The sequence below is a fragment of the Solanum verrucosum genome, unplaced genomic scaffold, assembly GCF_900185275.1.
Source record: "Solanum verrucosum unplaced genomic scaffold, falcon-dt-bn FXZP01000252.1, whole genome shotgun sequence".
Taxonomy (NCBI): domain Eukaryota; kingdom Viridiplantae; phylum Streptophyta; class Magnoliopsida; order Solanales; family Solanaceae; genus Solanum; species Solanum verrucosum.
Window position 1 is genome coordinate 4,513,045 of NW_026019988.1, and position 14,312 is coordinate 4,527,356.

A 14,312-nucleotide genomic window follows, 5' to 3' on the forward strand; every position below is an offset into this window, starting at 1 on the left:
ACTTACTTCTTAAGCTATACCACCTCTAATTTTACTCTTTTTATTTCAATCTGTGTGATATAATTTGACTCGATACGTTACAGATAGAGTAATTGATTTATGTAGGGCCAAACACCAACATGTGTTCCGGAAATAAATTGAGGAAGTGAGTGAAAGAAAAAGAAGACCAAAAAAAGCTCACGGACCAAAGTTCACACCTACCCACACAGACTGAAATTTTTGAAACTTCCAAAAGTTTCCCTTTCCCATAAGTCAAAACCCACTCCCCTGAAATTAGGTTTAGAAAGTCTATTTCACAAGTTATAACTTTTGAATTTTCCTACAAACATTTCTTGATTCTATCCCAAACAAATCAAAAAACAAATAGTACGATATACAAAGTATTCTGTATTTATGAAAGTGTTGTAGTTCAAGAGAGTGTATGTAGCTAGGGCGGATATGTCCTCGAAATTGATTTACTGTTTATTTTTTCTAGTCGAAACACTAGATTATATATTTACGATCATACACTTATTATATATGAATTATACATTTGTCGACTATTTTTAGTTTGATCACGATAGATTGCTTATATTTAGAGATGGATTCAAAAATATCAACCTTCTAAAATTACTGAGTTCTAACCTATATTTATAATTTGTACATATATATTAAATGAATATTTTAAAACAAATACAAAATTTTAATTAAAATTACTGAATTCTACCGAAATTATATACCTTAAAGGATATAGTTAATTCATCTTTCCATCTATCGTGATGCAAGAATCTATTATTGATTTAACTACGTAATTCGTAATCTATAGATGACACAAAACTATTGCTATTGCACACTCTACACAAACAACATATTGCACATAATTAATTGGAAGTCAAAGGCCACTATAACCTACGTGTGACATTTTTAATAACCTAGAATCCATCTTCACGAGGTTATATTGTTTATTGGCCATATATATTAGTGTTAATTTTTTAAGTTCACACAAGTTTTATTTGTCTTTTGAAAACAATAAATACAAGCGTTTAAGGACTTGAAACATAGAAATTTTTATTCATTCGAACCTTTTTTGTGGAAAGTTAAACTTATGTTAGATATAGATATTGAATTTTCTTAACGTTTATATTTCATGTATTTACTTCTTTATTATAATTTTAACCCTCATAATCAAAATATTAACTCCACCGCTACTCTGAAATACTCATCAAAATTGATTGTGTTCTCGTTATGATTGACTATTAACAGGGGTGGATGTACGATAAAAGTTACCGGATCAAAGTGAAAAATAATATTTAAAAAATGGAATAATGTATAAATACAAATTGGATTTATTTTTTTAATTTTTGTGAGTCGGTTTAATCTTTGATAATGGTTATCTTATATAAATGACATCTTAAGAGTAAGATATTTAGTCAAGATGTCTATTTCAGTGGATTCTTGAAGATCTAGTTAGGCGTGAACTGTTGGGTTTTAAAATGTGTGAATAGAAAATGAAGAGCTGCGATTTTTATGAAGAGTTGTGACTTTTATGAAAAGTTGCGATTATTATGAAGAGTTGTGACTTTTATCAAAAGGTGCAACTTTTATGAAAAATTGTGACTTTTATGAAAGGTGGTGACCTTTCGGAAAAATTGTGACTTTTCAAAGGTTTGTGACCTTTCCGGTAAGGCACAATAAAAACTTTTTCACACTACCCTTTGTTTTCTATAAATTGAGGGATTTCCTCTCATTTTAAAAGAACCAATTTTTGGACTTCTTCTTCTATTACTAAATCTAGTATTCTAAGTGTACTTTACTGCCGTTGAGTGGCTCGCTGACACCAGCGTTTTGGGTATCAATACATTAGTGATTGAAATCATTCTATCCTGGGAGGACATATTCCAAATCAAACCTCGGATACTAGAGAGGAATAATTTCCTTAAGGGGACACTGTGCATTCAGTGGACTTGATCTTCTTTCTGTTTTTCCAAATTCTGGTATGTGTTACAGATTTTAGATTTGTGAAATAATTTATGTTCTTTTGTTCTTCACTGGTTCATTAAACTTTGGTAACTTCGTATTTCTGCAAAGTTTGTTAGAATCAATAAGATTCTTTAAACACAGATTGACAACAATTCTTCTTTAAGAAAAAATATTTTGTATATTTTTTCTAATCTGTTTCTGATTCTAGTTTCTCTACTATTTTTAATTTTCTAGTTGTGAAAATGTTCTTAAACTTTATTGTGTCTTACCAAGTTCTTCAAAGTTTTGTTCTAAGTATCTTAGGAAGATGTTCAACATGAACATATATATCAAAAAATCAAATTGAACCAAACTAATTTAATTCTTCGATTAAGATATAAGGGAAATTGTTATCAAATTTTGGAAATTCTTCCCTCATGCTATCCAAAAATTATGAATGTTAGATAGCTTAAAATTATGAATATGTCTATTTATTATTCAACACTTCCTTTGGAAAATATATTCAGTAGTGAAAGTTAAACTAATAAAATTTCTTCCCAATAACTTGGAGTAGAACAAAAGAATTAGAGACGATATGACAATACTTTAAATGTAATATTCACCTCTCTCGACGCTATATTCACCTATTTTTAGTACATTGAATTATTTTGCTAATGAAGATTTGTCCAAAAGGAGTTTTTTTATGCTTATAAACAAGAAAATATATGAAATTTGTTCTCGCGACATACCGTTGAGTAGAAGAAGCTTGTCAAGTTTCAAAATGTTTGAAGTTCTAAAAAATATTTCTTACTAGGTTCAGAAAGTATGATGTTTGAAGAATTACATGAGCGATGATCTTAAGGGAAAACCTACGATAAACCTAATTAATGTATTAATCTTGGAAAGAAAATAATTTAATTACGAAACTAAATTTGGTTAGAATCCAAATAGGACTCAACTATTGATATTCTTCTTCTTCTCTTTTTAGTAAATGGTTGATATTATTTTCTTTTCTTTTTTATAATTATAATATTTTATTAAAGTAAGTTACCTGATGGTGTAGAAATTTACACACTGACAATGCACAAAACTTAAACTCTTGGAAATTGGTTTTGAAGGCGTTACTATAAAGTCTGCTTAATAAATGCTTTCAAAACCAACTTGTTATGTAGAAGATTTTTTCACGATAAAGTCCGTAGGGTTTGGTTTGATATTTTTTGTAAAATAAAAATACCCACCTTAATTATTCGATATGGTTATAAGTTTATATTGAAATTTGTGGTTTTATTTTTTTAAAAAAAAACTAAAGTCAGTTTAGTACGGTTTTTGAAGAATATAAGCAACATGACTCATAATTATATCAACATGGGTTATGGTGCAGTGATGAGACTGTTTCACGCTTAACCAGAGGTTTCGGGTTTGAGCCCTTGGAAATTGAAATGGAGAAAATTTTGTTGGGAGCGTCACACCCGAATAAGCCCTACGGTGCGCCATCCAAAATGTGGGTTCCAAACAGTAGGTGAGAAATATATAAAAAAAAAACTCATAATTATACTCGACTACTAATTAGCTTTATCGTGATATCGTCTCAATGTACGTTGTTGTTGAATTAGTTAACCACTTTGGCATTAATTAGCCAAGTGAATAGCACTGATAGAAATAAAAAGTTTCTTTTATCACGAATTAATAAGAAATTCTGTCATAAAATATAAAAAAATTCGTTGAATTGGCTCATTGAGAAAACACAGTGAGAAATTGATTCTTATTGGAATACTAATAAGTTTCCTAATTTTTCCTTATGCAAACACAACGATTCAATTAAAATATTTGTAAAAATAGCAATTGAACATTTTCCAGTGGAAAAATTGGTTATTATAGAGATGTAACTTTGCAAAGAATGTACCATTGTAATGAGTGTCACTATTGTTATTGGTAGAATGTTATTTATAGAGAAGTAAAATATGACATGAAAAATCATTTCAATAAGAAATTAGATCCTTTTATCAAAATATTGTTCTAATAAATAAATGTTATAACGAGATTTGATTATATACGATTCTAACATGTGGGAAGATCCGATGGAATTTAAACCAGAGAGGTTCTTGGTGGATGGCGAGACATTTGATATAACAGGAAGCAGAGAGATCAAGATGATGCCATTCGGCGTAGGGAGGAGAATATGCCCGGGCTATGATTTTGCTATGTTTCATTTAGAGTACTTCGTTGCTAACTTGATTTGGCGTTTCGAGTGGAAGCCTGTGGAGGGAGACGACGTTGATTTAACTGAGGGGTTAGATTTTACCTTCACTATGAAGAATCCATTGCGAGCTCGCATCAGTTCCAGGCTGAATTGATTGCTTGCTATAAGTAATTTTGTATGTTAGCTTTTCTGTTAAAGTTTCACTGACATATTACAATAAAATTAGCAATCATTGAATGTGCTGATGTATGTATCTTTCCCTGTACATCAGACTTCAGCAAAGGCATAAATGGTTCGCCATCTCCAACAAGATGGGGGAAGCGAGACTAAGATGGTTCGGCCATTTGAAGAGCAAATGTTCAGATGCGCTAGTAAGGAAGTGTGAGAGGTTGGCAGTGACGGTGTTAGAGGTCAGCCGAAGAAGTATAGGAGTAACGTGATTAGATAGGACATAACCTTAGACAGGGGTTATGGAGATCGAGGATTAGGGTAGAAGGTTGTTAAATAATCGAGCGTTGTCTCGTTGCATTCCAGTAGCATTAGTACTATTCTCGTAGTTTTTTGCCCCTTGATTTCTATTAATACGTGTTGTTACTGTTTCTTTTTCTGAATGCTATTTAATGATTTTGTTATTATTTGCGATGTCTATACTTTGCACTTGCATGTTATTTTTAAAATTGTTTTGTTATGAGCTACTCTAGTATCTTTCGGAAACAGTATTCTTACCTCCATGAGGCAAGGTTAAAGTCTGCGTACATCCTAACTCTCCCCAAACTCCACCTGGTGGGATTACACTGGGTTTCTTGTTATATTTTTTTCCTAACTAATCGACACTCAAAAGGACAATTTGAAAAAATTGATTAAACACAATCGTTTGTCAAAAACTAACACTGGACAAATTCCACTCAGTTCTTTAGATTCTGAAAGCCAACAGGTTATTTTGTGAGAATACAGAAAAGAAGATATTTTCTTCAACTCTTTCTCTCTAAGCTTCAATAGGAGCTTCACTCAGGTTAACTATGGAGTTATGCAAAAAACTTTGACAAATTGTTGTTGAATTAGTACTCTACTTAGGCATTGGCCGAGTGAATAGTGTTGGGTTTTAAAGGTGTGAACAAGAAATGAAGGGTTGTGACTCTCCTGAAGAGTTGTGACTATGCCGAAGGGTTGTGACTATGCCGAAGGGTTGTGACCTTTATGAAAGGTTGTGTCCTTTCTAAAGGGTTGTGACCGTTTGAAAGATTATGCCTTTTTCAAAGTGTTGTGACTTTTCTAAAAGGTTGTCTTCTTTCCAAAGGGTTGTGACCTTTACCCTTTGTTGGCTATAAATAGAGAGGTTTTCTCTCATGTTTCTGCATCAAATTCTTCCCTTCTTTTGCATACATTTCTTACAAAACAAAATCGATTGATCGTGTCTCTGTGTGTGATTCGTTGTTGTCATTTTGAGTTCGTTGAAATTATCGAAGTTTGAGGTACCACTACTTCTTTAATGGTTAATCCGTTTTATCTTGGGAGGAATTAATTTGCAACCTCGGATACTTGAGGGGATTAAATTTCTTAAGGACACACAGTGGGTTCTGTGGACTCGGATAATTCTTTGTGTTTTTCTTTTCATCTTTTATTATTTCTGGTTTGCTAATCTGAATACAGGAGTTAACAAATAACACTAACTAGTAGAAACAACGGCTTTTCTTACCACAAATTAAAGAGAAATTTGTGTTATAAAACATGATTTTTCCATCGAATCAACTCATTTAGTGGGAAATATATTCTTGCTAAAATACTCATAGTTTCCTGATTATTCCTTGGTAACAAACCAAAGAACAATTGAAATATAACAAATCATTGTGAACCCAAAAAAAAAAAAAAAAACTATTCGAGACTTCCTCGGGTGGAATAAAAAACAATTGAATAACATCAGCTAAAATCATATATTCATATTAAGAAATCCACTTGGTACGAATAAATAATTAATCCAGAATCCAATAAGCTTTCTTTTCTCACAATTCAAAACTCATAAACTCAAAATTTTGGATTGGTCATTGCCCCAATTCACCCTTAACCATGGTTCCATGTTCGAGCTTTGAGTGTGGAAAGAATCCAAGCAAAAAGTGCTTCTCCCGATTAATGAGTCTCGTGTGGAACAAATCTAGATAAATTGAGACTTAGGCTTTATTTATTCGAATTTAATGGAGGTCTGAATCTAAATGGTACGTCATAGAAGTTGTGCTTCATATTTTCTATATTCGACAAAAAAATCATACTTCTCCCTCTTTCTCCAACTACAGATCTCTATTCAAATTCTTTGCTTTTATCTGATAAAATCTTAAAACTTTTAATAAACTTTTTTTGTTTATTCATTTGCCGTTTAACAACTCCAATGCAAAATTAGAAGGTATATATATTTGTCTCTTTCCCCTTAAAGGAATCCTAATTGGAAAGTGTTGATCTTATGTCACGTAAATCTGAATTAATTTTTTTGATGCTTTAATTAATGCATATAACCAAATCTATACACCTGGCCTGTTGAATTAACACGATGTTACGTTATAGCTCCAAATTCAGCTCCTTCAGAAAAATCAACGATAAAAGTCAGAATTTATTGTTGGCAGAGAGGATAAGTAATTTTATTTTTTTTTGAAATTAATGAGAGGAGTGGTTACCCTTTGAACTATAATTCAAATCATTAATAATAAAATAATTTTTTAAAAGTTGAATTATTACAAAATGTATCCTTTTTTTAGAACCAATTACAAAGTAAAGTGAGTTACGTAAAATAACGAAAAAATAAAGTGAGTTGCGTAAAATAACTAAAAAGTAAAGTGAGTTACGTAAAATAATTAAAAAGTAAAGTGAATTGCGTAAGCGAGTACAAATTAAGACAGAAAGTAACTCTGTTTCATTTGGTATACTTCGTTGCTAACTTGATTTGGCTTTTCGAGTGGAAGCATGTGGAGGGAGATGACGTTGATTTAACGGAGAGGTTAGATTTTACCTTCACTATGAAGAATCCATTGCGAGCTCGCATCAGTCCCAGGCTGAACTGATTTTTGCTATAGTTAAAGTACGCAACCATCTCATCTAAAAAATTGAGCTATTAAAAAACATAACATACTTTTATCTTTGTCTGCTCTGATACCGATTGAAGTGTGCGATCATCTCATCTAAAAGCTTAAGATGTGTAGTTAAATCGTCCTCCGAAAAACGATTTAAATAAAATTAAATCAAAATAGAAAATAATACCGACATCAAGAGGTCGGTTTTTATTGTAATTCATTTTCTGGGAAAAATTCCGACTTCTTGAGGTCGGAATTTGGTTTACCCGCAAACCGCAAACTGACCTCCGGATGTCGCTTTTAAAAGTAATTAGATGAAATAAAAATACCGACCTCCGGATGTTGCTTTAATTAATAGTCGAAATAAAAATACCGACCTCTTAATTACATACTATTTAATTTTTACCGACATTTGGAAGTCGGTATTATGAAATATTTAATTGAGAAAAAATTCCGACCTCAGGAGGTCGGAATTTTTAATGAATTACAATAAAAACCGACCTCTTGATGTCGGTATTATTTTCTCAATTAAATATAAAAAATATGAGGTCGGTATTTTATATTAATTTATTTTTACTATTTAATTTTACCGACATACGGAAGTCGGTATTATAATTTTTTTGTTTTTTATTTTACACAAAACCTATTGAGAAAAAATAAAATATTGTTATTTATATATATATATATATATATATATATATATATATATATATATAATTATTTTAATATAAACTCACCTCTTGAGGTTGATTTTATTAATTAAACATATATAATTTAACTACACATCAACATATAATATATGTATATGTATACATACATATATATGCATCTATGTATATATATATATGTAATTTAATAAATTTACATATATTTCCGCCAACAAAGAAGTCATCCTTGACGAGCCTTCAACCTCGCCCGCGTGTTAGCTTGCTTGTACTATCGCTCGCCTGCCTGACCTGCTTTCTATATAAATTTACATATATATATATACATATATACATCTATATATATATATATATATATATATATATATATACACACACACATATTTAAATTATTATTTTATTTAAATAATATCGATTTCATGATGCCAGTATTTATTAAATATTTTTAAATATAGATAATTGTTCTGATTTTGAACAAGGAGAAAATGTAGAAGAAGCTCCTAATGAAGAAGCAAACATCTTTTATGAACAATTGCGTGATTGTAGTAGTCCTTTGTTCAACGGGAGTCAACACTCTAAATTGTCTGTTGTAGTTAGCTTGTTAAGTATCAAATCTGACAATAATATTTCTCAAGGAGCAATGGACTCTATGATAGAACTTATGAAGGAATTAGTTGATCCCAATGTAGAGATTCCTGATTCTTATTATAAAGCAAATGCATTGGTGTCTAAGTTAGGACTCTCCTCGATAAGAATTGATTGTTGTGAAAAAGGTTGCATGTTATACTATAAGGAGGATGTCAATCTAGAGTCTTGTAAGTTTTGTAGTCACCCTCGCTATAAGATTGGTTCTACCGGAAAGAAACTTGCTATTAAAGCGATGCATTATTTACCTCTTATACCAAGATTGAAAAGGTTGTATGCATCAAATAGCTCTGCTCCTCATATGAGATGGCACCGTGAAAATAGAAGGCCACCTGGTGTCATGTGTCATCCATCTGACGGAGAGGCTTGGAAACATTTTGATAGAACTTATCCAGATTTTGCTGCTGAACCAAGGAATGTTAGGCTGGGTTTGTGTACGGATGGTTTCACCCCTTTTTCAGTTGGGGCTACACCATATTCTTGTTGGCCTGTGTTTATTACACCGTATAATCTTCCACCTGAGATGTGTATGACAACCCCGTATATATTTCTGAATTGTGTCATTCTTGGTCTGAGTAATCCAAAAAGCAAGATTGATGTGTACTTACAACCTTTGATTGATGAGTTGAAATTGTTGTGGTCTGGGGGGAGGGGGGGAGAAACATGGGACATTTCTCGTAAACAAAATTTCAACATGCGTGCTACTTTAATGTGGACTATTAATGATTTTCCTGCCTATGGAATGCTATCTGGATGGATGACAGCTGGAAAGTTAGCATGTCCCTACTGTATGGAAGATACTAAATCATTCACATTAAAACATGGCCGAAAGAATTCATGGTTTGATTGTCATCGTCGGTTCTTGCACAAACTTACCGAAAAGGAGAAAAAAATCTACAGAGCTTCATGTCTTGTTAAATTGTCCAGAAGTCCAACCCTTCTTAGAGTAAGAAAATTAAATATGTAAACAACATATATTCAACTCCGATTTTATTAAGGAAATTAACTGTATTTTCAATGTGATTCTACAGTTATTTTGTGAGCCAATATGGTGATGATCTAGTGTTTCCATCATTTATAATGTGGTATACTAATTGGGTAAGTGTTGTAATATATACACCTACTAAGAGATTAGTGTACTCTTCCTTCTACTAACATTGCTTTTAATTTACTAATTATATATAGGTCTACAATTCAGAAAATGCCGCCGCATTTGATCAATTTTTCAAGGATATTTCTTGGAGATCAATTACAGTTCACACAATGTCCCAATATAACGTAAATGGTTTTAAATTTGCCACAGAGAAATACTCAAAGAATAAGAAAACTAATAATAGTGGTATTTGGGTTAAAGGTGATAATGGAAATCAAAATGAGAATGTTGATTATTTTGGCGTCCTACAAGAGATTGTAGAGTTAGAGTATTCAGGTTGGCCAATCAAAAGAATAGTACTTTTCCAATGCAAGTGGTTTGATCCAACTTCAAGAGGTACGAGGGAGCTTAAGCAGCATAATATCATTGAAGTCAAGCACACTAGGAAGTATGAGGCTTATGATCCTTTTATTATTGCACAAAATGCTAAGCAAGTGTACTATGCTCCTTATCCGTTGCGTAGGGATAAATCTGATTGGTGGGTTGTAATCAAAACAAAATCGATGGGGCGAGTGGAAGTTGAGAATGAATTGGATGTTGCATATCAAAATGAAATATCAAGTGTTCATCAAGTAGTGGATGCTGAGTTAGAAATGAATTTGGAGCATCCTGATCACATTTTAGAAGAAGTTAATAGAGAAGAGTTAGATATGCCAACAAATATGCAGGAGGATGAGAAGGAAACTTTCGAAGAGGATGAATGGATAGATGAGGAGGAAACTTCCGAAGATAATGCATATGAATGGATAGATGATGAAGAAACTTCCGAAGAGAATGAATAACAATTTGTATGTTTAGTTGGTGGATTTTTAGCTATTCATATTTGAGTATACTTTATATTTTAGTAGTTTTAACGTTTGTTCGACATTGTGAAAGACTATTTGGATTAAGCCTTATGTTATGATAACTTTGGTTGATATATTTGTTCGACATTGTGACATTATTTTGTACTACTTTGTTTTAATCTTTATATTTATTTGATATAGATGGTAGATAAAGACAAGGGTAAATCAAAAAAATCCGATAATCCGAAAAGGAAATTTAAGGCCAATGCTATGAGAAGGCCCACTGGGGTCGTGATATCTGATGAGCCCTCTCGAGTTAATATTTCAAAAAGAGCCTCAGTTTTAACTACTCACTCGACACACCAGTCACATAATGCCTCTACTCATGTGGCTCAACAATCTGGTTATACTATATCTACACCCACTGTGGTACCTAGTTCGGGTTACCAAACATTGCAGGGCTATTCACATCTTGGTCGTGGGTCTAACATACCATCAGCTAGTGCTAGTCAGTGCAATAGTTTGAATACTAGTAGTGGATCAATTGGACTTTCCAATCTTCATATTGAATCCAATGGCTCAAAGCCTAATACTCCTACCACCCAGCACTCAGATGCACATGGTCCTCATCCAGGCGATAGAGACAATTTTTGGAGACTCGTCATCGAGCCATTAGGATACAAGTATGATTTAATTATGTTTCATCTTTCATTTATCTATTTATATTTTAATTGATTGATTATTTTTTGTTTACTCTACTTCGTCAATGAATTCGTATTTCAGCTTACGTCCGGATGTGGGTATGACAAAGATTATTTTAAAGTGCATCGGAACTCACTATAATGGTGTGTATCTTAATTGGAGTTCGATTCCACTTAACAACCAAGGGCAGATGTTCAATGAATTTAAGGTAAGAATATATATAAATTAAATTCATATCATATACATTTAAATTCTCTAGTCATTTGAACAATAAATATTTAGTAATTTTTTATTACAGAAATATTATGTATGGGCTCCCGAACACGAGGATGACGTTCAAGTGAACTTCAAGCTTAAAGCTTCAAAGTTGCTTTCTAGCACATTTTGTGATTGTCGAAGAGAAAATAGAATGCCTAAGTTTATGTTTCCGGAGCGATGGGCTTTGTTACTAAAACATTGGAGTACTGATGAAAAATTTAAAAAGAGGAGCGAGATTGGGAAGATGGCTCACGCATCAGAAAAGGGAGGCTCTTTGCACACTGGTGGAGCTATTTGTCAGGTTACTAGGAAGGAAAGAATGGTATACTTTCTTAATTTAGTAAAATATTTTTTTTCTTTTTTGATAAGTACTTTTTGGAGATAAATGAGATCAAATTCTATATATGTTATTTGCAGGAAAAAGAGTTGGGTAGGCCGGTAGCTGTACCAGAGATGTTCAAGGTTACTCACGTCTAGAAGAGTACGAACCCCACAGAAGAAGAAAGATGGATTGAGCCACGTGCTCAAGAGACATATGTAAGAACTCTATTCAAACTAATTTTTTTTTCTTTTCCTTGTATATATTACATTCTTATTCGTAGAGTTCTTTGTTTAAATTACATGATAGGTATATACGAGTATTTCAGGAATATCGTAGTACTCTACCTCTTGAGAGTCAAGACAGACCATTTACACAAGAAGAAAATGAGAATATTTGGAAATAGAGTGCTGGTGAACCGATTAGAGGTTCAGTCTACGGCTATCCAGAAAAGGCGTATTAGAAGAAGAAGTCTTGGTATTGTGGTTCATCATCCTCAAGCTTTGATGGTGGGGATAGAGAGACAATATCTGCAATGGAGAATAAGATAGTTTATCTCAATGTCGAGCTTGCTACTGTAGCCGAAAGAGAGAAGAAAGAGAGAAGAAGAGAGAGGAGGAGATTGCGGCAGCAAATGAGGTAGAGAACAAGAGGTATGCAGCGCTTCAGGCCCAACTAACTTTTCTTTTTGAATCAGGAAATATTCTTCCTCCATGTCCGGCTAGCAGTGATGGATCTGATCAGAAGGGTGATGAGAATGATAAGTAGAGTGAGGGTGATGAAGAGTAGTTGTATCTATTTGACATTTTAGACTTCTATATTTTTAGAATTGTTTAATTTGATCGTATTTTAGTTTATTTTGAAGTTGGATGAAGTTTATTTTGAAATAGTTTGTATATATTGAAAAATATTGTGTTGTTTTGGTTGGATGAAGTTTATTTGGCTTTGGGTTGTTTTGGTTGGATGAATTTTATTTGGCTTTGGGTTGTTTTGGTTGGATGAAGTTTATTTGGCTTTGGGTTGTTTTGGTATAAATATGCAGGTGGGCAACTAAAAATTGCAGCAATTTACTGCCTGTTTTGCAGCAAAAAACCGACCTCCAGAGGTCGGAATTTCAAAAATAAAAAATAAAAATACCGACCTCCGGAGGTCGGAATTTCAACATTACAAAAATAAAAATACCGACCTCCGGAGGTCGAAATTTCAACATTACAAAAATAAAAATACCAACCTCCAGAGGTCGGAATTTCAACATTACAAAAATAAAAATACCGACCTCCGGAGGTCGAAATTTCAACATTACAAAAATAAAAATACCGACCTCCGGAGGTCGGAATTTCAAAAATACAAAAATAAAAATACCGACCTCCGGAGGTCGGAATTTCAACATTACAAAAATAAAAATACCGACCTCCGGAGGTCGGAATTTCATCATTACAAAAATAAAAATACAGACCTCCGGAGGTCGGAATTTCAACATTACAAAAATAAAAATACCGACCTCCGAAGGTCGGAATTTCAACATTACATAAATAAAAATACCGACCTCCGGAGGTCGGAATTTCAACATTACAAAAATAAAAATACCAACCTCCGAAGGTCGGAATTTCAAAAATACAAAAATAAAAATACCGACCTCCGGAGGTCGGAATTTCAACATTACAAAAATAAAAATACCGACCTCCAGAGGTCGGAATTTAAAAAAATGAATATTCCGACATAAAATAAAAACCGACCTCGAGAGGTCAATAAATACCGACCTCCAGAGGTCGGTATTGAATAGCGACCAAGCTTTTTCCAACCTAAGCTGGGATGTCGGTTTTAGGTCGGTATTCCCTGAAATACCGACCTTCGGAGGTCGGTATTCACTGTTTTTTTAGTAGTGTTTTTATATTTTTTTAAATTGAATTATAATTTAAAAATATTATCATAAATATCGATTAGTGTTACTACTTGTTAATCAAATACACAAATAAAATTATTTATATAATATTTATTAAATTTGATTTCAAATAAAAATATAAATAGCTAAATAGAAATATTAACCTAATTATTTTTCAATGATCATAATAAAACACAAAAACTATGATAATATTTCATAGGCTATGGCCTATGTAATGATTCCCTAGAAATTTTAGGAACTTTATTTTAAATAGTACATATTTTATAAACATAATTTGTATTTAAATTGTAATATTTTTAAACTTTAAACAGATTTTGAGTGTAGACTCCTGTTATTTTTAATACTCTATTTTGTTTTTATTTTTAATTAATTTTTATTTGCCCCACGGGCTGGCCTTATCCATATTTCTCAAGCCCTACAAATCGACATGCTTATTCAAGCCCAGCTAAAAAATCATTTTCTTAAATGGGCTCCAAAAATCGTAGCCCAACCCTATCAAATCACGGGTTAGGTCAGGCCGGCCTAACAGGCCTAGCCCATATTGACGGCTCTAAATAGGAGAGGTGATAGTGCTTACGTGTCAGCACCACAAAAATCAGATTTTTTTTAATTAAAAAAATGATTTTAAATCAGTTCTAGAAAATAGGGAATAAACTATAAATCTGTATTTATTATTATTTTAAAAAAA

At 32.4% G+C, this 14,312-nt stretch overlaps 2 protein-coding genes across 2 annotated transcripts in view; both read left to right on the forward strand.

The window, feature by feature from the left end:
- LOC125818561 (histone H4) overlaps positions 1 to 14,312 on the forward strand; it is a 400,968-nt gene that overhangs the window by 79,610 nt on the left and 307,046 nt on the right. The gene's annotated exons all lie outside the window — the stretch shown is intronic.
- Positions 10,644 to 11,879, forward strand: LOC125818946 (uncharacterized). The gene is made up of 4 exons (XM_049498457.1): positions 10,644 to 11,125; positions 11,226 to 11,352; positions 11,443 to 11,724; positions 11,820 to 11,879. Exons 1-4 carry the CDS (start codon positions 10,644 to 10,646, stop codon positions 11,877 to 11,879), a joined length of 951 nt encoding a protein of 316 aa, XP_049354414.1.